At 43.9% G+C, this 25,961-nt stretch overlaps 3 protein-coding genes across 4 annotated transcripts; 2 read left to right on the forward strand and 1 right to left on the reverse strand.

Annotated features, from left to right (window-relative positions):
• The first annotated feature begins 573 nt into the window (after positions 1-573).
• Positions 574-12,960, forward strand: lrrc39 (leucine rich repeat containing 39). 2 transcript variants are annotated; one of them, XM_080832373.1, is made up of 9 exons: positions 574-762; positions 1,050-1,262; positions 1,825-1,930; positions 2,977-3,133; positions 3,435-3,571; positions 3,976-4,121; positions 4,388-4,540; positions 11,928-12,070; positions 12,324-12,960. In XM_080832373.1, exons 2-9 carry the CDS (start codon positions 1,135-1,137, stop codon positions 12,401-12,403), a joined length of 1,050 nt encoding a protein of 349 aa, XP_080688499.1. In that variant the 5' UTR covers positions 574-762; positions 1,050-1,134; the 3' UTR covers positions 12,404-12,960. The 2 variants fall into 2 exon arrangements, with proteins under 2 accessions (XP_080688499.1, XP_080688498.1); XM_080832372.1 differs by having other exon boundaries at positions 1,093-1,262; positions 12,324-12,959.
• A 10-nt stretch (positions 12,961-12,970) lies between these two features.
• On the reverse strand, positions 12,971-16,030 carry trmt13 (tRNA methyltransferase 13 homolog; the record flags this gene model as incomplete). Its single annotated transcript, XM_080832375.1, has 10 exons — positions 15,761-16,030; positions 15,615-15,664; positions 15,392-15,458; positions 15,207-15,269; positions 15,051-15,120; positions 14,816-14,922; positions 14,533-14,704; positions 14,334-14,402; positions 14,113-14,187; positions 12,971-13,725 (listed from the first exon to the last, which is right to left on the reverse strand). The coding sequence occupies exons 1-10, from the start codon at positions 15,896-15,898 to the stop codon at positions 12,971-12,973; spliced, it is 1,566 nt and encodes a 521-aa protein (XP_080688501.1). The 5' UTR covers positions 15,899-16,030.
• Positions 16,031-16,212: 182 nt separating this feature from the next.
• Positions 16,213-25,038, forward strand: sass6 (SAS-6 centriolar assembly protein). The gene is given in 18 exon segments (XM_080832374.1): positions 16,213-16,371; positions 16,604-16,664; positions 16,871-16,950; positions 17,104-17,208; positions 17,333-17,504; positions 19,229-19,306; positions 19,457-19,576; positions 20,668-20,859; positions 21,045-21,239; positions 21,556-21,645; positions 21,907-22,086; positions 22,404-22,485; positions 22,820-22,953; positions 23,211-23,339; positions 23,342-23,386; positions 23,577-23,677; positions 23,821-23,915; positions 24,030-25,038. Coding segments are annotated over 18 exon segments (1,998 nt in total). The 5' UTR covers positions 16,213-16,306; the 3' UTR covers positions 24,104-25,038.
• Positions 25,039-25,961: the final 923 nt, after the last annotated feature.

Genomic DNA, 25,961 nt, shown 5'->3' on the forward strand with positions numbered 1-25,961 from the left:
CATCGTAGAGCCGGTTCCAATCGTTCACTTCAAAGAGCCGGCTCTTTGAGCCGGATCGTTCGCGACCGACACATCACTAGCTGCCACTGGCAACAAGTTTTGTGCTTCTAATTCACATATTTCCTATCCTTCCGCAAATAGTCCGGTCATTTAACGTAACGACATGGGACAAATTAAATAAATATGGCACTGATGCTGAATATTTGTTTTTGATGGGCTAATCACTTTTGTGAAGACTGACTGTCTGTAATATACACACATAACAGTGTCTATAATGAGTTCACACATGAGGGTGAGACAGTCTTAATTTACCGTCATAAAGCCACAATTACACCTGTGTGGTATCTGGTGTATCTATGCTGTTGTTGATAGAACACAGAATTGCAGCAGCTACAGGCCTGTTCCTTATTGCTCTATTCTTAAGGTCTAGTGGCGGTACGCGTCAGGGGACAGCTGCGGTCGTGCCAAATCTGACATGTGACCCCGCTATTCCCAGTGTTCTTTCCTGCTAAAATTAGCGCCCGCCACGTCTCCCTCGAGCACACCAATCACGGGCACAGAGGTCCCCTTTTCTAGGACACACCAGTCACACACACACACCACAGCTTACCCAGGGAGAAGGTGTGCAGGTTAGGGCAAGCCGACACACTTTCAGCAAGTTTGTGACGGTGTGTGTGAGAAAGAGATCTGTCAGAGTCGTACTGCTGGGGTTGAGATGTGGCTGACCCAGGGTCATGGCTGACCAGTGACATCATGACAGAGGTAGGCGATAGCACCATTCTGATGGAAAACTTGTACAAACCAAAACATTCTTTATCGATTTCCCCAAGGTCAGAATTATCAGATTTGACAGATATGTTAACCTGTACAATTCCATATATTGTGTAATAATTCATCTTACAGTTACATTTGCACTGATTGATGATATGCATTGAAAACAGGAAACTCAGTATCTCAAACACAGTTCTCTAAAGTAAATATAGCTCAATGTTACTAATGTAATGAACTCTGTGCAATGAGGTCAGCGTGTCTGTAAACATAGTACGTAGATGTGTTTGTCGCCCCCTGCCTGTCCTGCTGGGTAACGCCCAGAGCTGAGGGCTGGAGGGGCTGTGGTGACTGCCACGGGGCATCATGACGGGCCTGGCAGTGTGCTCAGGAGCAGTCAACTCCATCAAGGCCCTCTGGGAGACACGGATCAAGAGGAACAAAGATGACCTGCAGAAGCAGAGAGACCTGAGGGACAAGGCAGCCGTGGGACGGTGAGGAGTGTGTGTGGTCACAAAAAGCACTAGAGCTGATTTGATAGCCTGATACCTTAGATGGTTGTCATGGTAGCTGTGGTACTGAGTCTGATACCTAAGATGGTTGTCATGGTGCACCTGCACTACTGAGAAGGTACAGTAGAAAACACCAAAGAAACATTTATAATATTTGAAAAGCCCAACCATGTTTATCCACAGTTTCTGTTGCCTGCTGTACTATAGCAGTAGTGTACGCCATTGGAAGGGTCTCACACCTGCGTGGTATTATAGTGTACGCCATTGGGAGGGTCTCACACCTGCGTATTACAGCAGTAGTGTACGCCATTGAGAGGGTCTCACACCTGCGTATTACAGCAGTAGTGTACGCCATTGAGAGGGTCTCACATCTGCATATTAAAGCACTGCATACTATTGAAGTAGTGTACGCCATTGGGAGGGTCTCACACCTACATACTATTGTAGTGTACGGCATTGGGAGGGTCTCACACCTACACACTATAGTAGTAGTGTACGGCATTGGGAGGGTCTTACTCCTGCCTGTCTTACCCTTGTGCGGCAGGCTGAAGGGGGAATGGGAGGACCGCATCACCCTGAACAAGCTCCGAGAGCGAATCGTTACGGAGGACGGACGAGTCATCCTGCGCATACAGAAGGAGGAGTGGAAGGTAGCTAGGGTGCTGTGTTAGACTACAGGCTATTTATGTTAGTCTGTGTGTGCTGTATTAGACTATAGTCTTCATGTTAGTCTGTGTGTGCTGTGTTAGACTACAGGCTATTTATGGTAGTCTGTGTGTGCTGTGTTAGACTACAGTCTTCATGGTAGTCTGTGTGCTGTGTCAGACTACCGGCTAGTCATGTTAATCTGTGTGTACCGTGTTAGACTACCGGCTAGTCTTCATGTAAGTCTGTGTGCGATGTGCTAGACTACAGGCTAGGGTGCATCAAATTGCAATGCAAAAAAAAAAAATTTCAACATATCAAACCGTCTGGGGTTGCATTTTGTTCGGACTTTCATACAAATGACTTTTGCAAAGTTTTGGGAAAATTCATTGAGTTTTAGAGGTGGAACGCAGCATGTGAACAATATGAAAATGGGCCTCCTTTTTTTTTCTTACATTTTGCATTTTTTGCGATGGTATTTATTTCAGGACGTGCATATTGTAGTTCTTCTTGAAACAAAACATTGAAACCAAAGCCCAAAGTGGCACCAGAGAACGATTTAAAAAAATGAACACCACGTATCGCAAAAATATTTTGCATTTATTGTTTTTGCATGGATGGTAACACTTTGAGCACCCAGACAGATCAATATGCTGGAACTGTGTATATTGATGCACCCTACTACAGGCTAGCCTTCATGTTAATCTACAGTATGTGTGCTGTGTTAATCTACTACAATATTTGTGCTGGTGTGTGTGTGTATTGTCTCTCTGCTGGTGTGTGTGTTTTGTCTCTCTGCTGGTGTGTGTGCTGGTGTGTGTGTATTGTCTCTCTGCTGGTGTGTGTGTTGTCTCTCTGCTAGTGTGTGTGTTGTCTCTCTGCTGGTGCTTGTGTGTTGTCTCTCTGCTGGTGTGCGTGTGTTGCCTCTCTGCTGGTGTGTGTGCTGGCGTGTGTGTGTTGCCTCCCTGCTAGTGTGTGTGTGTGTTGTTGTTTTTGTGTCTGTAATGCTGTAATGCTGATGTTCTCCACTGCACCGTGTGTTCTGCTGCAGACCCTCCCTGATGCCCTGGTGCAGCTCACAGAGGTGCAGGAGTGGCAGTTGCATCGCACGGGCCTGCAGAAGATCCCCCGCTTCATCGCCAGCTTCGAGCAGCTCATCGTGATCGACCTCTCCCGCAACGCCATTACCGAGATCCCCAAAGAGATTGGTCAGAAGGGAACACCACCTCTCTTATATCACAGACATAACTGTTATTCTTATTCTACCTTAGACTATCGCACCTGTCTCACTGCCAGAAACCCTCCCCCTGTCTCGCAGCCAGAAACCTTTTTCCTGTCTCACTGCCAGAATCTTCCTCCTTTCACTACTGCTTAACAGCAGATGTCATGATTTGTCTTGGTTTGAGAGTAGCTGTATTTACTCAGATGTTGTGATCTGTGTTGCAGGGGGGTTGTTAGTAGATATTGTGACCTGTGTTGTGACCTAGTTGTTATCTAACCCTAACCCAGGTAAGCTGACCAGGCTAAGGGAGCTGCTACTGAGCTTCAACTGTGTGGACAGCGTCCCAGAGGAACTGGGGAACTGCGAGAGTCTGGAGAAACTCGAGCTGGCCAAGAACCAGGAGCTGGACCAGCTGCCAGAACAGGTACTAACACACGGAACCACCAGCAGACACCTACACACAGAACTGCTAACACAGGTTCCTACAGAGAGAACCACCAGCACAGAAGCAGGCAGCTGATATAGCAGCTGCCCCAGGCATGCATTAGCCTCTGATCTGGATCATCATCTGCTGCAGTGCAGGAGATCCATATACAAATCAGGAGATCCATTTTAAAATCAGGAGGTCCATAATAAAATCAGGGGATCCATATTAAAATCAGAAGATCCATATTAAAATCAGGAGATCCATACTGTCCATATTAGAATCCCTGGGTAAACATGCAGGGCATTATATGTCATTATTATAACTGTTGTGAAGAACAACAATGACCACAATGTCTTTAAGTGATTTGATTTGAACTGGTATGCCCACTGATGCATGTGTAGCTCAGCAACCTGAAGAAGCTGTATCACCTAGACCTGTCCATGAACCTGTTCACCGAGATCCCAGACTGTGTGGTGAGTCTGCCTGCTCTGGAGTGGCTAGACATGGGGAGCAACCAGCTGCAGAACCTGCCTGAAGACATAGACAGGTAAACACACACACACCCACTCACACAGAGCTCCTCTCACCCAGATCATCATATTCCAGTCTGTCTTTACTAAGGTGGGGATTTATGTTTTGATTATGTGGGTTTTCATGTCTATTTCCCATAAAAATGTACACACACACTTATATAGCAAAATGTGTTTTTATATAGTACTGCTCCCTACACCAATGCTGCCAAATGTGTTTGTGATCTTAAGAGTGCGGTGTAGCGTGCGTGTGAGATGCACACTGATATCCCTGTCTCTGCAGGATGGAGAAGCTCCACACTCTTTGGCTGCAGCGGAATGAGCTGGAACATCTACCTGACAACATCACTCGCATGCGCAGCCTGGATACGCTGGTGCTGAGCAGCAACCGCCTCAAAGACATCCCTAAGCTCATGGACTGCATGACTAACCTAAGGTAAGACATCCCCAGCCTCATGAGTTACCTCAGGTGAGACATCCCCAGCCTCATGAGTTACCTCAGGTGAGACATCCCCAGCCTCATGAGTTATCTCAGGTAAGACATCCCCAGCCTCATGAGTTACCTCAGGTAAGACATCCCCGGCCTCATGAGCTCAGGTAAAGCGTAATTTATGGTCGTCCGTTTACGGCGACACAGAGCCCTCGCCGTCGTGGCAAACCCTCTCCGAGGCCTGACGTGCACCTCCTAATTTTTTTAACTATCCGTCTCTGCCAATACATCGCGGTTGACCTTGTGGGTAGAAGTATGCCAACATTAGATGGCTGGCTCAGACATCTCGCAAATGTATTTTTCAGTTACAATAACAGGTTTTTTACATTGCAGTGTCTTTCTCTGTAACTTTTTAAAAATCTAAGCAAAAAAAAGTCAAACAAACAATTTTATGTACATTTATATTTAGTAATTTAGCAGATGCTTTTATCCAAAGCGACTTACAAGGATGTATATACATTTGACATCTACACTGATGGTACACTGCACAAAAGGAACAATTAGGGGGTTAAGTACGCTTCGACAGTGAGGAATTGAACTAGCAACCTTCTGGTTACTAAACGACTTCTCTACCTCCTGTACCACTGTCGCCCCTAACAGGTGTACAAATACGAACAACAACGGAGTTTGGGCCTCCATCTATTTTTTTTCCGTATTGTTTTGCAACACCCTCAACTGTCAGAGAACCATAAATTAAAACAAGTCCGTTAAGGCAACTGCGTAACAACGGAGTAACAATGTAAAAGTATATTTTGGCCTTAAGGCATCCCCAGCCTCATGAGATCAGGTAAGGCATCCCCAGCTTCATGGAGGGCTTGAGGAACCTTAGGTAGGCTTAAAAATTAGACTGCAGGCCTGGATGAGACAGCATGTAAAGTTTAATGTTTTAACTTTTAAAAAGTCCTGGTAACACTTTATAATAACCCTCCGTAATAAACCATTTATGAAGCATTTGTTCATAGTTTGTTTATCATTTACAAATCGTTACCCCAACATTTACAAACCTTAGTAATGTATTTGTAAATGAGTAGTAATGTATTTATGAACCTGTTTTCTAATGATCTATAAGAGTTTTTTTATAAGGACATTAGTTAGCAATTTATAAATGAGTATTAATGTATTTACAAACATTTTTCAAATGCTTTTCTAATGATCTATAATATCATATATAAGGACATGAGTAAGCTGTTTTGAAATGAGTACAGATGTATTTATGAACATGTTTCAAATGATTTTCTAACGATCTAAAAGATCATTTATAAGGACATTAGTAAGCTATTTGTAAACGAGTAGTCATGTGTGTATGAACATTTTTGAAACCATTTTCTAATTATTTATAAGATCATCAATAAGGTATATAATAATGGTCTGCTCACATTTTGTAAATAATTTACAAATGATTAAGCAAGCAAGTTTCAATGAGTTAGTAATGCTTCATAATATCCTTTATAAGGTATGTGCTGATGGTCTGCTCACCATTTATGAGTCATCATGAATAATCTTTGTCATGCATAAGCTATCGTCCAATTCATACGTGAAATAATATATGTGAGCACATGTAACACCTTAGTTTATGCTTAATATAGGTTTTTAGAAACCATTTACTTACCATTAGTAACGTGTTTCGCATGGGTTGATATGAAGTGGGCACTGTCTATACTTTATACGCATTTACAAATGGCCAGTAACTGAGGAACATACTATAGAAACCATTTACTAACCATTAGTAAAGTGTTTTGCATGGGTTAATATAAAGTTGCCACTGTCTATACTTTATAAGCATTTACAAAAGGCCTGTTACTGAGGAACATACACTATAGAAACCATTTACTTATCATTAGTAAAGTGTTATGCATGGGTTGATATAAAGTTGAGACTGTCTATACTTTATAAGCATTTACAAATGGCCTGTTACTGAGGGACATACCATTAGTCAACACTTCTGCAGCAACAACTCCAAAAATGACCTCAAACGTTAGGTTGTTAAACATATCAATGGCAAAAACACACAACACAGCATCGAGGGAATGGAAATTGAAAAACATTTATTTAAAAAACTACACTAACAATAAATTCACATTTAAACATGCATTCTAATATGCTAAACACAACAGCAACAATGGAACTTTAAATAAGGGGATCAGCTAGTTTTTTTTTTATTTATTGCCAAAAGTTTGCCAGACTCTTTATATGCTTTTAATTTGGTTACAATGCTTTCGTCCCCCTCTATGGCATCCTTACACCTCTGTGTAAAACTAGAGAGCTCCTCCGTGGAGGAAGAGTCGGATGACGCGTCGGAGGAATCAGGCCCTGACTTGGATGAAGCGCTTGAGTCGGTTTTCTGCGACTGACTTTTCTTCGCCTCTGGTGGACTGCCCTTGTCCTTTTTTCTTGCTGCTACAAACAGACAATGACAGAGGATGATTAGTGGAAAATATAGGCATGTGGGTGGCACACTAGTAAGTGTGATGGTCTTTGGAAGATAGTTTTCTGAGTTCAAACAAGAACAGGTCGATACAAACGTACGTGAGGAAATGACTAGTATGAAACCACTAGTGTCAATCAACAAAAACACGAAGAGAGTAATGCTAGCAGGAAAATACAATTATGCACTTACATCATCAGTAACGCATACAGCAACACAATGTTAACTTGATGTACTTAGCATTAGAGATTATAAGCACACGGTATTAGACCATGAGGGCACGTATGGGCTGGCACGAAAAGGTTTCAAGTTCCCAAGTGTATTGTCAAATATGGCAAATTGACTTACTCATAGCCAGTTGTTCCCTCAGGAAGTCGCTCTCAAATAGTCATGTCTTTCAGCATCTCCTGCTGCCAGTCCAATTTCTGCCTGGCCATCTCCAGCTCATGGCGCAGTCTAGTTGACGTCAATTGGGCATTAGGAGCGAGTGTGGTCCTAGCTAAATGTTTGGGGGAAAGAATACAACTTTTCAATAAAAATGTTCACACCGCTAATTTCCAATAATCAGGTTAATCATATGCAAATTCAGCGAGAAGGGAAATAGTTTTGTTAGTCTAAGGTTACTAGCTACGAAGTGTAACAGGTGGAACCAACCATAGGAAAAAGTTATATTAAATGAAATGTATTATTTAATTAAAGCTTCAAACAATTATTTCACACTGAAACACTTTCCACCCTGTTCATGACAATATTCTTAACACAGATACCTGTCCTACTCACCGGTGAGTTCTTCTAACTGAAACAAGGCACAATAACCAGAACACAAAATATCATTGCCCCGTACCAACATGCACTAAATCCACTGTGTGTTAATAACACTAGCAACATACATTCATAAATGCAATAAACTTATATACATAAATGCAACAAAAGAACATTTTGTCCATTAAACACATAACACAATCAAAATTCAATGTTTTTCACATTCACTATGCTGTTCGTTGCACTGTTCTGTTCAACGTTTAGTTCAAAATGGTTGAGCCACGGTCATCAAAGTGTATGGAAATGTTCCCAAGATGCATATTACCGTCCCGGACACTTTGCAACTCATTGACGATGTGGAGTCACAACGGGGAGGGTATTACTTACCACAACATCAATCAGTAGCGTGGGAGAGGGAGGGAGAGAGAGAGTATGAGAGAGAGAGAGATAGCAAGCGTGCTCCACGCACATCAGGGGCTGTAGTGGTGGAAACGGCTAGCTGTCCTCGTTCGTTGGCGTGGTGTAGTCTCCGATGTTGGCGACGAGCTAGTTTCTAAATATTAATACACTTTGCTAGCTAGCGAGGACATTCCGCCTCACACTACAACGTGCTATACTTCTTAGCAGTAACACCGGGCGATCTTCAGAGCTGGTGATGTAAATTCTTGCTTCCTCCACACGACCACTCTACCGTAGTTCATCTGTAACATCCGTAACACGGACACTAACAGACCTAACAAACTTCGAGCTAAACTTGCAATTAACTGACTTATCCTACCGTCACTCTTTCTCAATCACATGTGAGCTATCCGGGCGCCGCCATCTTCTCTCTTACATTCTCCGTTTGCCCCTTGTCCCGCCCTCTCCGCTCTCTCCATTGGCCCCTGCGATAACTTTGGGATATCAATCTCTGTTCCACACCCAATAGCATCACAGAACTTGACCATAGGTCCAGCCAATCAGTGACTGGAAAGTTGGTGCACTGGCCAATGGAGTGAGCGGAGAGGGCGGGACAAGGGGCAGACGGAGAATTTTAAGAGAGAAGATGGCGGCGCCCGGATAGCTCACATGTGATTGAGAAAGAGTGACGGTAGGATAAGTCAGTTAATTGCAAGTTTAACTCCAAGTTTGTTAGGTCTGTTAGTGTCCGTGTTACGGATGAACTACGGTAGAGTGGCCGTGTGGAGGAAGCAAGAATTCACATCACCAGCTCTGAAGATCGCCCGGTGTTACTGCTAAGAAGTATAGCACGTTGTAGTGTGAGGTGGAATGTCCTCGCTAGCTAGCAAAGTGTATTAATATTTAGAAACTAGCTCGTCGCCAACATCGGAGACTACACCACGCCAACGAACGAGGACAGCTAGCCGTGTCCACCACTACAGCCCCTGATGTGCGTGGAGCAGACTTGCTATCTCTCTCTCTCTCCCTCCCTCCCTCTTCCACGCTACTGATTGATGTTGTTGAGCTGCAAAGTGTCCGGGACGGTAATATGCATCTTGGGAACATTTCCATACACTTTGATGACCGTGGCTCAACCATTTTGAACTAAACGTTGAACAGAACAGTGCAACGAACAGCATAGTGAATGTGAAAAACATTGAATTTTGATTGGGTAATGTGTTTAATGGACAAAACGTTCTTTTGTTGAATTTATGTATATAAGTTTATTGCATTTATGAATGTATGTTGCTAGTGTTATTAACACACAGTGGATTTAGTGCATGTTGGTACGGGGCAATGATATTTTGTGTTCTGGTTATTGTGCCTTTTGTTTCAGTTAGAAGAACTCACCGGTGAGTAGGACAGGTATCTGTGTTAAGAATATTGTCATGAACAGGGTGGAAAGTGTTTCAGTGTGAAATAATTGTTTGAAGCTTTAATTAAATAATACATTTCATTTAATATAACTCTTTCCTATGGTTGGTTCCACCTGTTACACTTCGTAGCTAGTAACCTTAGACTAACAAAACTATTTCCCTTCTCGCTGAATTTGCATATGATTAACCTGATTATTGGAAATTAGCGGTGTGAACATTTTTATTGAAAAGTTGTATTCTTTCCCCCAAACATTTAGCTAGGACCACACTCGCTCCTAATGCCCAATTGACGTCAACTAGACTGCGCCATGAGCTGGAGATGGCCAGGCAGAAATTGGACTGGCAGCAGGAGATGCTGAAAGACATGACTATTTGAGAGCGACTTCCTGAGGGAACAACTGGCTATGAGTAAGTCAATTTGCCATATTTGACAATACACTTGGGAACTTGAAACCTTTTCGTGCCAGCCCATACGTGTCCTCATGGTCTAATACCGTGTGCTTATAATCTCTAATGCTAAGTACATAAAGTTAACATTGTGTTGCCGTATGCGTTACTGATGATGTAAGTGCATAATTGTATTTTCCTGCTAGCATTACTCTCCGTGTTTTTGTTGATTGACACTAGTGGTTTCATACTAGTCATTTCCTCACGTACGTTTGCATCGACCTGTTCTAGTTTGAACTCAGACAACTATCTTCCAAAGACCATCACACTTACTAGTGTGCCACCCACATGCATATATTTTCCACTAATCATCCTCTGTCATTGTCTGTTTGTAGCAGCAAGAAAAAAGGACAAGGGCAGTCCACCAGTCGCAGAAAACCGACTCAAGCGCTTCATCCAAGTCAGGGCCTGATTCCTCCGATGCGTCATCCGACTCTTCTTCCGACTCTTCCTCCACGGAGGAGCTCTCTAGTTTTACACAGAGGTGTAAGGATGCCATAGAGGGGGACGAAAGCATTGTAACCAAATTAAAAGCATATAAAGAGTCTGGCAAACTTTTGGCAATAAATAAAAAAAAAAACTAGCTGATCCCCTTATTTAAAGTTCCATTGTTGCTGTTGTGTTTAGCATATTAGAATGCATGTTTAAATGTGAATTTATTGTTAGTGTAGTTTTTTAAATAAATGTTTTCCAATTTTCCATTCCCTCGATGCTGTGTTGTGTGTTTTTGCCATTGATATGTTTAACCATCTAACGTTTGAGGTCATTTTTGGAGTTGTTGCTGCAGAAGTGTTGACTAATGGTATGTCCCTCAGTAACAGGCCATTTGTAAATGCTTATAAAGTATAGACAGTCTCAACTTTATATCAACCCATGCATAACACTTTACTAATGATAAGTAAATGGTTTCTATAGTGTATGTTCCTCAGTAACGGGCCTTTTGTAAATGCTTATAAAGTATAGACAGTGGCAACTTTATATTAACCCATGCAAAACACTTTAGTAATGGTTAGTAAATGGTTTCTATAGTATGTTCCTCAGTTACTGGCCATTTGTAAATGCGTATAAAGTATAGACAGTGCCCACTTCATATCAACCCATGCGAAACACGTTACTAATGGTAAGTAAATGGTTTCTAAAAACCTATATTAAGCATAAACTAAGGTGTTACATGTGCTCACATATATTATTTCACGTATGAATTGGACGATAGCTTATGCATGACAAAGATTATTCATGATGAATCATAAATGGTGAGCAGACCATCAGCACATACCTTATAAAGGATATTATGAAGCATTACTAACTCATTTAAACTTGCTTGCTTAATCATTTGTAAATTATTTACAAAATGTGAGCAGACCATTATTATATACCTTATTGATGATCTTATAAATAATTAGAAAATGGTTTGAAAAATGTTCATACACACATGACTACTCGTTTACAAATAGCTTACTAATGTCCTTATAAATGATCTTTTAGATCGTTAGAAAATCATTTGAAACATGTTCATAAATACATCTGTACTCATTTCAAAACAGCTTACTCATGTCCTTATATATGATATTATAGATCATTAGAAAAGCATTTGAAAAATGTTTGTAAATACATTAATACTCATTTATAAATTGCTAACTAATGTCCTTATAAAAAACTCTTATAGATCATTAGAAAACAGGTTCATAAATACATTACTACTCATTTACAAATACATTACTAAGGTTTGTAAATGTTGGGATAACGATTTGTAAATGATAAACAAACTATGAACAAATGCTTCATAAATGGTTTATTACGGAGGGTTATTATAAAGTGTTACCAAAGTCCTTAATGATTGTTAAAATTTAAAATCCTAAAAATGAAAAACTCCTGTGGACAGGTTTGTGAATTTCCGAGACAACCCTCTGTCGTGTGACGTGTCCCTGCCGGAAGCGAAGGCGGACGTTCCTGAAGAAGAGGACGACAGGGAGATGTTCGGACGAGAGTTCATGCACCTCTACATCAACGAGTCGCGCAAGAGAGGTCTTGCTGCACGAAACATGTACTGTGTACACAAATGAGAGACTAAACAACACACCCAGACCTCTACTCAAGCCTGGGAAACTGGGCCGACTTACTATATAAATCACTGTGGGAAACTGGGCAGGTTAACTGTATTAATCCCTGTGAAAAACACTTATCAGTGGTTGTCCTCAGTCTAATGTGTTCAGGTATGAATGTTGTTATATCATATCATATGTGTTTGTATGTGTGTGTGTGTGTGTGTGTGTTGCAGAATCCCAGGCCACGTTTATGTCAGTACTGAACGTGGAGCTGGAGGAGGTGTGTGAGACGCCCCCGGCGCCGCTATCCTGACTGTCCTCCATCTTGGCCTCTGCACATCCTGCTTCCTGTCAGGCGGTTGTGTCCTCGTCCTGTCCTTCCTGTTGTCTGTGAGGCAGCCATGTTCTCGTCCTGTCCCTCCTGCTTCCTGTGAGGCGGCCATGTTCTCGTCCTGTCTTTGTTTCGTTCAAAATGGTGGCCCTTTTATACTCACATTGGATGACACTTGATGCCAGCAATGTTTGTGTGTATTGTTTGATTGTGTGTACTGAAGAGTGTGTATTGTTGTTTGTGTGTGTGTGTGTGTGTGTTTGTGCGTTGTCAGCTGAGGCTTGCCGAGAGCTGTCTGTAAGGTCACACCAGTGACGACTCTTTTTTTGATAACTTAATTCCCTTCTGAATGAACTAAAAAAAAAAAAAAAAAAAAACAAGGATTAAACTCGACTCATGGCACAGTCCTGCTGCTGCCTCCTCTGCTGCTGAAGGATCAGCATTGGCACACTTTCTCCAATGGCATAATAAAAACAACAGTCTGAGGAAACACTTTCCCCTGATGATGATGATGTAAGCCTGGTCCCCCATCCTCTGGTTGGATGGTTGCTATAGTGACTGTGGCACCCGCGTGTGGCCGGGGTGAGGAACGGCGGTGAGCAGCACGTTCTCCAGGGAGATGTCGGGGCTGGTGTAGAAGCACAGGTCAGCATCCAGGCCCCTCTGTCTGAGGTAGTGCACCCTGCCCTGGTCTATCAGCAGCTTACACAGACGCCCGATGTGCTCCCGTTCCTCCACACACATGCTGCTGGGGGGAAACACACAGAACACACACACACACACACACACACACACACACACACACACACAATCAGTGGAATGAAAGACAAGGAATCGTAATGGGTAGACCCAACACCTGTTCCACTGTGGCCAGTTTGCCTCCCACTGATCAGGTGTTTGTGCCTTAGAAACAAAATTAGTGCAGTCTGCTGCTGACCTGTCCAGACCCTCTGGTACGGTTTCCCCCACGTCCTCGTGCTCGTCCTCCTCCTCGTCTGCTACGTCACAGCCTGTGGTGCCCGTGGTGCCCGCTGCGGCAGCCTCTCTGTGCCCGGCGGCTTTGCTCATGCCACAGGTGGCCCAGCTGGACATGCGCTGGAAGGCTCCGAACTCAGCAGCACCCAGGCCGCGCTCCTGGAAGAACTCTCTCCCCACGTAGTGCCTCCAGTCGCAGCGGTGGTGGCAGCACAGGGCGACGGCCACCCCGCACACCACCAGGGCGTCCGCTTTCACACGCTTACTGGGCAGCTGGTCGCCATGGCCAACCCGCTCAGCTCTCTCGAGCAGACACCGCAGAGCCAGGTCTGAGAGGAGGAGAAGGGAGAAGGAAAGGATGAGACAGATGGAGAGAAGAACAGAGAGAGCGAGTGAGAGGGATAGATGCATGATGCATGGGAGAGTAAAAAAAACACCAAGCAGCAAGAAATTGGATGAAAAGAAAGAATTGAATGGCTTCACATCTGATGTATCTTGCTGATGCATCTCAAAACAGTACACAAGGTGAAATCCATGCAAGTTGCAGGGCTACTTCCATTAAGAACCCATGAAATGAATGGAAGCAAATGTGATTGGCCCATCTATCAAGCTCTCCGGGAAAACGAACACATCCGGTGTGCGAGTAGCTGTATCTGACATTAGCACTGGGTTCCCACAAATACACTGGGCTGGGCTTTTGCGGTGTGTGATATTACCTGTCGCGGCCCCACACAAGTGTTTCCCCACACCCACCACAGGGAGGCGCTGCTCCTGAAGGAGGGAGACTTTACCTACAGAAAGACACACACACACACACACGCTCGCTCACTCACTAGGTTTCTGCCCCTGTATGGTCTATATGAATGTAAATGTTTTATATTTATATATATAATAATAAAATGAATAACCTCAAAGGTTGATGGGTATGTTTACTTACTCAAGTCAAGGTGCTGAATGTCCACCTGCAGCCTTTCAAAAGTGGAGTCTTTGCTTCGGTTTTTGCCATCTACCTTCATAGCCAAGAGAAAACCACTTAATACAAACACACACACACACACACACAAAAACACACACATGCACACGCGCAAGCAGTTGTTGCAGCTCAGACTGGAACCTGTAACTGCGGCTTTGCACACGTACTTTAAAGCGAGTGGTGGATCTCTCCACCAGCAGGAAGTGAACGTCCTCTGCGGTCTCCAGGGCCGAGTGTATCCAGTGTGAAAGCTTCCCTTTCCCAGCTCCAAACTCAACCACACATTGGCGTGATCCAAGCAGGTGCAAAGCCTCCATGTTTCCCAGAATAGAAGCCTGGCCAAGCCACACTTAGGTCAAATTCACAGGGACAGCTAACAGCCAATAAAATGGTTTCTAGCACGAAAGAAAGCAAACACACTTGAACAAATTTAAAACAAGCCGCACCTGCTGCTTCAGGTGTTTGCAGGCAGAGTCTCCGTTCTTTGGGTCATGCAGAGGCTCATGAAGAACAGGATGGGACAGCATGCTGTCCTTGTGTGTCCCACTGAGTCCTGACAGCAAAGGGATGGACAAATCTGTGACTAATTTTCTATATGGTGAACTAGTGACACTGCAACCTGCAGGTCTGATTCTGAACCCCAAAGAAAATAAACAATCCCATAACAGATGTTAAGAGTACCTTTCACAGCATCTTTAAGCTTCTGAATAAGATGCTCCAGCTCTTGTTTAGAGCGAGCAGCCAGTGGCGTCTGGGAAAGAGAGGTATCAATCAGCAGCAATCCCTCCACCATTTAAAGCCACCACTATTTTATCGCTCAATACAAACAGAAGTTACCTCATCTGAAACGGTTTCTTTGTCGCAGACTGGACCAGCGTTGATGTCTTTAACATAATAAACCTGCATAAGAGAAGAAAAACTGAACGGGTCTTGACGTGTTTGAGTGCCAACAGTCTCTAACACCAGCCTAGATGTAAGCATAAGTTTTATGAAACACAGTGAGTGTATTCAACAGAACTTACAGGTTTGGGTTTCTCCTTTGAGTTGCACTTCTTCAAGTGCTTTGCCAAAATGTCCGCATAGACTGTGCTGTTTGGGAAGAGGTACAGACACGCCTTAGGTAGGTGCAGTAAAACACATGGTTCTCACACAGGAAAGGCTCTACAGTGGAATGCTGGACACACAAACAGAATACCTGGACATTACAGAGAATACACTACTGACCAAAGTTCCCTGCATGCTTACTGTTTGGGGTCCAGTGGGCATGGTATTCGCTGTCTGTCGCTTTCTTGATCCTAAAAAGAGAACCGTGCCAAGCATTACTGGCTGGGCACTTTCAGACCTAACTTACACCTTATGGCAAATGGCAGTAAAGAAAGCGGGAAACTTACGACATTGGCATGTTCACCACAATATGCTTTACCAGCTCCAACAACCATTTTACAGTATCTTTTCTTTTTATCCACGAAATAGGAACATCTGCCTGGGAGAGGGGCAGACACGCCATCTGCCACCACAGCAGACTCCATTTTAGCGGCGCTTATATTTTACGTATGGCTGGCGCGGCGTTATGTGTCTGCTGGTTGCTAGCGAGACAAACACAAACAGATGACTCCAAGAGGAGAAAGAAACCACAACAGCTTATACAAAGTAATCGTTTATACAAATCAAAAGTGGCAAGTCACTTTGCAAATGTGTTTTTTTTTCCAGACGTTAAAGAAAAAAGACATGTATTTACTTCCAAATCTTCGATTGGATTCAGAGAGCACTTATGAGTGACGTAATCTTCGTAGCTTCCGCCTTTCAACTCTCACCCACCACAACTGCCATTCGCGGGACAGAGGCGCCAAACTCGAAATTGGTGAAGGTTTAGAAAAAGATACTGTTTATACGATTTTTTTTTTAATGCAATTTTTTTGGTGGAATATGAAACAACGATGACGGAGATATTGTTCAATAAGAAGTTACAAGTGCAAGTGAAATGTAAAGACTGCGATGACAGGTATGTTAACTTTAGTTCCACTCCTAGCCTCCTAGCTAGATGGCTATCAAGCACAGTTTATTATGCTCAACGAGCTCGCTAGCTAGCTAACGTTACCATTCAGTCACTTTCACCAACAGATGTCCATATAACAGCAAGTAATGAGCTTGTCGGGGGGTGCCACCAAATTAATTTGACGTTTGATTGTTTTTGAGAGATGACTATACCCGTATCCATTTATGTACATTTGCAGACGTACAAAAATCCGAATCAGTGTTGAGCATCAGTTCACAAGTAATCCGATTCATAAAAGGGTAAGTAAAACGCCTTCACCTGAAAAGCTCTTTTGGATCGCTGGCAAGACTGGCTTTTGTGTCAGATTTTAAACAGATATTGCGTGTTGGGGGGCTGATTATATGCAAACTATTACAGCTTATAAGGACTCTATCCTATATGCTTAACATGATCTTTAAATATGGCCTGTGATGCATAATCGATAGTGTATATCATCTCTCTATAGGATCTGATCGTACGGCTGACTGATGATGCGGATTTGTACTTTCTATACAACCTCACCATATCAGAGGAGGATTTCCAAAGGTACACTTGTTTAGTAGACAAGACGGAATCACCTAATGTATTTAAATTTCTTCCTGTCGTTCTGTTATTTAATGGTGATTTTCCGAGAGATAATGTCTATATGAAATCAAAGAAATGTACATGTGTGAACCACAACTCGTCCTATTTCTCCAGTTTAAAGGTCCAGCAGGGCCTGTTGGTGGACTTCACCTCCTTCCCTCAGAGATTCATTGACCTGTTGGAACTATGTATAACAGAGCAGGAGAAGGAAAACCCAAGGTAATTTCACTTGTGATGCAAATCCTTAACCTTTTAGAGGCATGAGTGTCTCTAGTGAGTATGCAGCCGGTTCCTGTGCCTCCAGGGAGAACTCAGCCAGTTCCTCTCGTTCTCCTCCTTTTAGGTTCTTGCTGCATCTCTGCTGTTCTTCCTCATCTCTGGACCACGGCCCTGCGAGCCTCAATGTGGTGGAGACCAACCCCTTTAAGCACCTCACACACCTGTGCCTCAAACTGCTCCATGGCACTGATGTGGAGATTAAGAAGTTCCTGGCCTCTTGTCTGGCCAGTATTAAGGTGAGATCACACACCTGTGAGCTCACACACCTGTGCCCTTTCCTGTGTTTTGTTGGACAGCTTCATTGGCTCAGAGGAGTGATAGTGTGGTGTGCAGTGCATCTTGGGTGAAATTAAGTTATTTTTTAGAATTAAAGGTCATGCCCCTTGAATGTAAAGGTCATGCCCCTTGAATGTAACATCTGTCTAATTGTAGGAATACAACGTTCTGACGGTGTTGTGGTTATGACCATCGAGATTGTTTTAAGGTTGAGGCTTTGTGAGAATGTAACTGTCCTGAGGGTTGGGTTCTTTACTGTTGCTGAACTGTGCTGAGGTTGTTTGTTGTTGATAGTGTTGAGTGTAAAACTGTGTTGTGTACAGTGTTGGGGGTAACGCGTTAGAGTACTCTTATTCGTTTTTTCAGTAACGAGTAACCTAACGCGTTAGTTTTGCGAATTCAGTAATCAGTAACTCGTTAATTTCCAAAATAAGCACTCGTTACTCCGTTAATTTCCCTCGATAAGGAAAGTAAAGTCCCGGGTTTTCTGCATTTAGTCAGATGCTGCTGCTTGCGTTTGTGACTGCCCAGCTCCTTGCATCTCTCTCTCTCTCTCTCTCTCTCTCTCTCTCTCTCTCTGTGTGTGGGTGTGTGTGTGTGTGTGTGTGCGCGCGCGCACCTGTGTGTCCTGGAGGTACGCGCATTATTTTGAGTTACAGAGCGAAAAGGACAAGAACATAGTGGTAAAATGCAATCTGTGGTGATGAATAGGCTAAAGGTAGCCTACGTGATTATTATGAATGTAGGGCTAGCCTAGGGTCACACGAACATTTTCAGTTCTTCAATGTTTTTTTAGTGCCATGCACTGTTCTTTTGTCCAACTCATACGGTAGTAGCCTACATCGTGTTGTTAAGATAAAAAGAAGGAGGAACATTTGCCAGTAGGTTTTTTGTTTGTTTTGACTTGGCTACAATTTGACAGGACTATTGTATTTTTGCCAGAGTTAATTTTCCAATTCTAAAAGGTTGCGTGCCTACCTGTTAAGCACTTTGTTAGGCGCCTGCACTTGTAAAGTGGATAAGCTATGTGTGACGCACTGTTCTTTTGTGCGCAGCCAATACGGTAAGCTACATTCTGTTAAAATAACTGCCTCTTACCGGAGTATGTTATTCATGGAAGCTGTTCTAATTATCAAAGGATGAATGCCTGTTAAATAAAACGTGCAATATGATGACTGTCTTTCCTGTCATTATGCTATAGGTTCATGATTGATTCATAAACAGTCAGCACTGTTGGTGCATCTAAAGGAGGATGTGTGTTGCAAGTTCATGTAGCAGCTTGCTAGCTAGCTGCCGTGAGGTATTGCTACAGTTATGGCATCTAGTATTAAGCATATATCAGTAGTAGCTAGTCAACTCCCATCATGAACTGCATTGTCAGTCGTTTGATCTACGTGGGGAAATATAGAAAACCCATTGCCAAGTAAACAGAACATTAACTTAAGCTTGTGTGTTGTTGCGCTAGGCGGACATGCACGCACCCAAAACGCATTTTAATTGTTGGTAACGCACGAGTACTCTAACGCGTTTCTTTTATTTATAGGTAACGTAGTAACATAACGGATTACTTTTAATTGATAATAACGTAGTAACGTAACGGATTACTTTCAAAAGTAACGATACCCAACACTGGTTGTGTATAGATGCAAATGGTGTGTGTGTTGTGTTGTGTTGTAATTGACAGGAGGAGAAGCAGCTGTTGGAGCAGACGCTGAAGAAGACTGAGGCGGATCTTTCCAGTCAGCTAAGCTTCACCCAACAGGTCTGTCTGTCTGTCTGTCTGTCTGATTGTTTCCTGGGCCTTTGGATAGTTGAGTGTGACATGTGGTGTGTGAGTTTTTTTTACGGATGTGTTGTGTTATGCGTGTGGTGTGATTTTGACGTGATGTGATGTGACGTCTTTCCTGGGCAGACTCTGGCAGAGAAGAGTAGAGAACTGGACACGCTGCGCTCAGAGTGGACCTCCCAGACCACCTCGCTGTCCAGCAAACACACAATGGACCTCACAGCAGAGCGGGAGAAGGCTCTGGAGGTGAACACACATACACACACACACACACACACATACACATACACATATCCACACACAAACACTAGGCAATATAGCCTGGTGACACCAGCCTACGTTTTTCCGCCTGAATTGATTTCAAGCTCATACTCAGTCTGGCCCAACCCCGTTGACAATCGTTTCCCGGCCTCAAAATCCAACCGCACCAATCAGCGAACAGTTCAGAGCTGTGACGCAAAACTCGCATTGGAGGAAGAGACACGAAAAGCTTTCGGGAAAGTTGTCTCAACTCTCGAGAACATCAGAAAATTAAAAGGAGAACAAGAGTATTGTCTTGTAAGTTTTATGATGGGAAAGGACGTTGTAGCTCTTCTCCCAACTGGCTTTGGGAAGAGTTTAATCTACCGAATGCTTACCAAACGTTGCTGATTGGTTAAGGGAACTCCAATGATTTTAAACCTCAAGCTAAGCACCCGCCCATCTCGGAAACGAAAATGCACGGGGTTAGGCCAGACTGACTGACGGAATGAAATGGAGTCACAGGCTGGTAATGGCAAGGCAATAGGCATTTTGGCTTAAAATCCTGGGGGTTAAGTGTGGTACCATTATTTTAAAATGATTGTCATTGAGCAGTGATCAGTGATGCACTGGCTGATCAAGGTAAAACACAAGATGACTGCCGAGTTGCAGTCGGGTTGGATTAATGGGCAACTCATTTGTGAGTTGACCTGTGCATCACTGGTTGGCATAAAATAATTCCAATAAAAAACGGTTAGGGAGTTTTTACGGTTAACCATTTGACTGTGCCCACCCCTTAGACACGCACACTATTTTAGTTCTGTGTTGTGGTGGTTCTCTATTGTAACATGTGGTGTGTGTGTATTGTAACGCATGATCACATTTCAATATGTTGGATTTCTGTGTGTGGATCTGCATCTATCTACTGTGTGTGTGTGTGTGTGTGTGTGTGTGTGTGTGTGTGTGTGTGTGTGTGTGTGTGTGTGTGTGTGTGTGTGTGTGTGTGTGTGTGTGTGTGTGTGTGTGTGTGTGTGTGTGTGTGTGTGTGTGTGTGTGTGTGTGTGTGTGTGTGTGTGTGTGTGTGTGTGTGTGTGTAGACGCAGACTCGCCTACAGCAGCAGAATGAGCAGTTGCGGCGGGAGTTGGAGGGTACCCACCAGCGGAGCACGGACCAGCTGCAGGGGCGCCTGGCCGAGCTGGAGGCCTCCAACCGCGAGCTCACAGACAGGAAGTACCGCAATGAGGCCACCATCCGCGACCTCAAGGCTAAACTAGCTGGAGTAGAGGAGGTACATTTATGGAGAGTGTGTCTGTGTGTTTACAGTCACAGAGTGAGGGTGTATGTATGTGTGTGTGTGTGTGAGTGAATAAAGGAATGGAGGGGTTTCAGCTTAGATAGGATGTCTGTTCGCTTGTTATTTGCACCCTCACTCTGTGCCTGATGATCAGTTTGTGTACGTGTTTGTGTGGGCAGGAGTGCCAGCGGGCGAAGCAGCAGGTGGCGTCTCTGCGTCGTGAGAATGGAGCTCTTGACCAGGAGTGCCACGATAAGGAGCGTCAGCTGAACCAGCTGCACACGCGTGTGGCCGTGCTGGAGCAGGAGGTCAAGGACAAGGAGCAGCTGCTCGGACGCACCAGGGAGGTGCTGGATGCTACGCAACAGCAGAAGGTACTCACTCACTCACTCACTCACTCACTCACTCACTCACTCACTCACTCACTCACTCACTCACTCACTCACTCACTCACTCACTCACTCACACTCTCTATCTCTCTCTCTCTCTCTCACACACCAAACGCACACATCATCAGTCTGCAGTGTGATTTGTTGCCATTCATGCTGTTGGCTGAGGGGTATTGATGGTGTTGATTGATTAATTGATTGATTGTGTTTGTGTGTGTGTATGTGTGTGTGTGTGTGTGTGTGTGTGTGTGTGTGTGTGTGTGTGTTTGTGTGTGTGTGTGTGTGTGTGTCCTGTTTTCAGACGTCAGTGGAAGGCAGTGCAGAGAGTCAGCACGTCCAGATCGGGAAGCTGGAGACCACCGTCAAGTCTCTGTCTGAAGAACTCATTAAGGTGTGTGTGTGTGTGTGTGTGTGTGTGTGTGTGTGTGACTGAAGAACTCATTAAAGTGTGTGAGTCACTGAAGAACTCATTAAGGTGTGTGTGTGTGTGTGTGACTGAAGAACTCATTATGGTGTGTGTGTGTGTGTGACTGAAGAACTTGTTAAGGTGTGTGTATTTGTCTGAAGAACTCATTAAGGAGTACTCTGGTAAGTGTGTGTGTACCTGTTTTTGTGTGTGTGTTTAAACTTTGGTGTGTGTGTGTTTTTTTAGGCAAACAGCATCATTAAGAAGCTTCAGGGTGACGTGAAGGCTCTGCTGGGGAAGATGAAGGTGAAGAACGCGGTGACGGTCTCTCAGGAGAAGGTTCTGCAGGAGACCACTGACAAGCTGCAGCAGCTGCAGACACAGCTGCAGCACGCACAGCAGCAGCTCCGACAACGAGACGAGGAGGTGTGTGTGTGTGTGTGTGTGTGTTTGTGTCTTTCTGTCTGCTCATAGACAGACTATAAGCTACACTTGACAGTCTAAAGTTCTCTCTGTCGATCAGTGATGAGTAAACTCTGTCTCTGGTCTGGTGTGTAAGCTGAGGTAGAGTTATTCGCTCATATGAGGAGTAAACTCTCACTCTGTTTGTCTGTCTGTCTCTCATGCTTTCTCTCTCTCTCGTTCTCTATCTCTGTCTCTGTTTGTCTGTGTCTCGCGTTTTTCTCTCTCTGTCTCTGTCTGTCTTTTTCTCACGCTCTCGCCCCCCCCCCCCCCCCCCCCAGGTGTGTAAGCTGAAGGAGCAGCTGGAGGTGACGGTGCAGAAGCTTGATGAGAGCAGAGAGGTTCTGAAGACCAATGAGAACGGTACTCCGCCTCTCCCTCTCCTAGCAACCACACAAACACCAGACACCTGCAAACAAATCAGTACATGACCTTGAATTGGTTAAGAGTTGTCCTCGTATTTTGATTAATACGTGTTGATGAGCCAAACTATCAAGTGTGCTTGCATGATGAGTGATCTATAAAATATATTTATTTTATTGTAGTTTTTTTTTTAAATGTATTTATTATTATTTTTTTTTTTTGTGTAAAAATTTAATAGAGCCTTGTGTTATAAATGTAACTTGTCTAAACAGTGGTCTTTTCCAGCTGTGTTTATGTGTGTGTCTGTCAATCTAATTCTGGTTCTCCTTCTCAGTGATCACGTGGCTCAACAAGCAGCTGAATGAGAACCAGTTGTCACGGAAACAGGAGAGTCTGGGCATGTTTGAGACGCCGCCGGCCCTCTCCGCGGGGGTGGGGCTAAGGATGGGTGGAGTCTCCAGTAACCTGGTAGATATGCATCAAAGATTTTGTGTGTGTGTGTGTGTGTGTGTGTGTGTGTGTGTGTGTGTGTGTGTGTGTTTAAAATTGTGTGCAGAAAAGAAACACAATCTTTGAAATCAGTCTGTGTTCTTCATTTGTACATATCAGTGTGTGATGTGATTTTTAGGGGTAAGTTTGTCAGATTCTGCTCTTGCAGATGGGGCTTACCTCTCAAATGTCCCCCTAATCAAGAGTGCTGTGGAATTCTCTCTCCCCCCTCTCAGCTTGACAGCAGGAGTTTTCCCCCGTCTGGTCTGGGGTACTCCTCCACCTCTCCGTCTGCGCAGGGGTACCCCGTTACCTCCACCTTAAACTCCAAAGTTTCCTACCCTCTATCGGCTGCCGGCACAGGAGCGCCCGCCCTGTTTTTGGCCTGCACAACCAGGGCTCTGGACCCAAGGCACGCTCTCCTCTTACCTCTCTTATCTCTCCTCTCCTCTCCCCCTTGCATCAACTACTGGGGTTGAATTTACTCTCTGCTTCCAGAATAGCTGGTGACTGCTACGTTTGTTCTTACCTGTGTGTGTGTGTGTGTGTGTGTGTGTGTGTGTGTGTGTGTGTGTGTGTGTGTGTGTGTGTGTGTGTGGCAGGTCCAGTTTAACCCCATGACTGCCAAGCCTGCTCTGTCTCCTGTGGAGAGGAGAGATGGGAGCCCCCCTGTGACGCGTGTGCCCTTTTCTAACAAAGAGAAGTCAGTGGGACACAAACAAACATAAACACATACACACACACACACACACACTTCTGCATTAATAGCTGGGTTGTATTTGTGTGTGTGTGTGTGTGTGTGTGTGTGTGTGTGTGTGTGTGTGTGTGTGTGTGTTGTCTGTCCAGTCGTGATCCTGTAGGTCTTGACTCTAAGTACTTGGAGAGACGTGACGACAGCATCCCTCTTCGTGGGCTCCTAACCAGCATGAACATGAACAAAGGTAAAACACACCTGTCAGACACACACTTGTACAAAGGTAACACACACACCTGTTAGACATACACCTGAACAAAGGTAACTGAGGGGGTTCTACTTCTCTCCTTGTTTAATGCAGATATCCCGAAGCCTTCGCTGAATAAAGCCAAGCCAGGTGTACAGCCCCACCCCTCCGCATACTTCCCAGGATGAGTTTCCGCAGGCGACCTCCGTGTGAACGGCTCTCCCCTACCTGCGTCGCCCACACCCAAAGCAGGCTCCTGTTTACATCGTGTGTGGGTGTGTGTGTGGCTGCCTCCCCAGAGCAAAAAACACACACACATGAACCATGCATTAACTAGAGCAATCTTTTTTTATCCATGTTGTGCATTTTGTTATTTATTAAACCAGTATTTTTATCTGTTAAATCGATTGCAAATCAGTTTGCTGGAATGATTGACTTTAGGTTGTTTTGCTCAACAAAATTGATCAACACCTGTGTGCGTGTGTGTGTGAAGACACAAGTGTGTTAGGAATTACAGAGCTAAAAAATATGTGTGAACAGCAGGCCAGAAGCACACCCCCACTGCTGGCTCGCAGACCGTTGGCACTTGAAGCATGCTAATGTAAGCCGCTATTCTGTCGAAACCACTTGCACACCTTTTGGCGCCTGTAGCATGCTAATGTGCTAATGTTAGCTTCTAACTCCTGAAACGAGTTCCTGTTTGAAACGAGTCCAACACCTGTGGAGCTCAGGGGCCATTAACATGCTGCTAAAGTTAGCTGCTAACCGCCAGACAGGCTGTGGGGTGTTCAATGGTGCTGGGCTGGGTAGATGTGCACGTCATCACTGTCACTGCTCCAGAGGTCCAAACCGAGAGCAGCTGGCTTTGGACAGGTGACCAGGCCCCAATCTGAGTCACCTTCTCTAAGGTGAAGCTCCTCTGCATTAAAAACGTGGGAGGCGGCATTCAGGTGAGATGGCAGCGATGATCCCTAACACCATTCAGACGGATCTGTGCCTGGTCGAGCGGTTTTCTCGCAGAAGTGACCTGCATCGGGCAGGCTGATGCTGTTCTGTTCATCAGATAGTTGATCATTGGACGTAATCCTTAAGGACATTGAAAGGGAGGTCTACTTCAGTGATTTGGTTCATGTTTGCTGTGTGTGTGTATATATGTATGTTTGTGCAAGGCAAATTAATGAACATACTCTGTATATTTGTGTTTGTCAATATTTTTTAAAGTTGTGTGAATAAACCATGTCAAAGTAGGCCTTGCTGTCTCACATCGGCTTCTTTGAAACATATCAACTTTTATATCTACCATATATAAATAACTATCTGCTATATATAGACAACTTTACTATGTATATGTGTGTATATATATATATATATATACAGCCGCGGAAAAAATTAAGAGACCACTTCAAAATTATCAGTTTCTCTGGTTTTACTATTTATTGGTATATATCTTATAATTTTGAAGTGGTCTCTTAATTTTTTCCGCGGCTGAAAAAATTAAGAGACCACTTCAAAATTATCAGACTGGAGGGTCTTCTAGTTCGTCTTCTCTGATGAGTCCAATTTTCAGCTTTGCCCAACACATGGTCGTCTGATGGTTAGACGGAGACCTGGAGAGGCCTACAAGCCACAGAGTCTTGCACCTACTGTGAAATTGGACTCATCAGAGAAGACGAACAAGACGACCCTCCAGTCCGCTTTGGTTCAATCCTTATGGTCTTTTACAAACCTCAGCCAGGCAAAATACAACGTTGTCCCGGAAGAAAAACTTGCTTGGTCTCTTAATTTGCTCCGGTCTTGCTTGGTCTCTTAATTTTTTCCGCGGCTGTATATATAAACAAACTACTAATATAAGATATAGTAGTTTTTTTATAATCATCTACTATAAATAAACTATACCTACTATGTTTAAACAACTTTACTATGTATATATGAATCTGAACATTTGCTTTTTCTATGTTCCTGCTCTACTAATACTTAGTAGTACTCCTTTCAACAAAGCAAGATAAAACTGGAATTGATTGGAACTCATTTCTCAAGGCACTCTAA

This window comes from Sprattus sprattus (assembly GCF_963457725.1).
Source record: "Sprattus sprattus genome assembly, chromosome: 2".
Taxonomy (NCBI): Eukaryota; Metazoa; Chordata; class Actinopteri; order Clupeiformes; family Clupeidae; genus Sprattus; species Sprattus sprattus.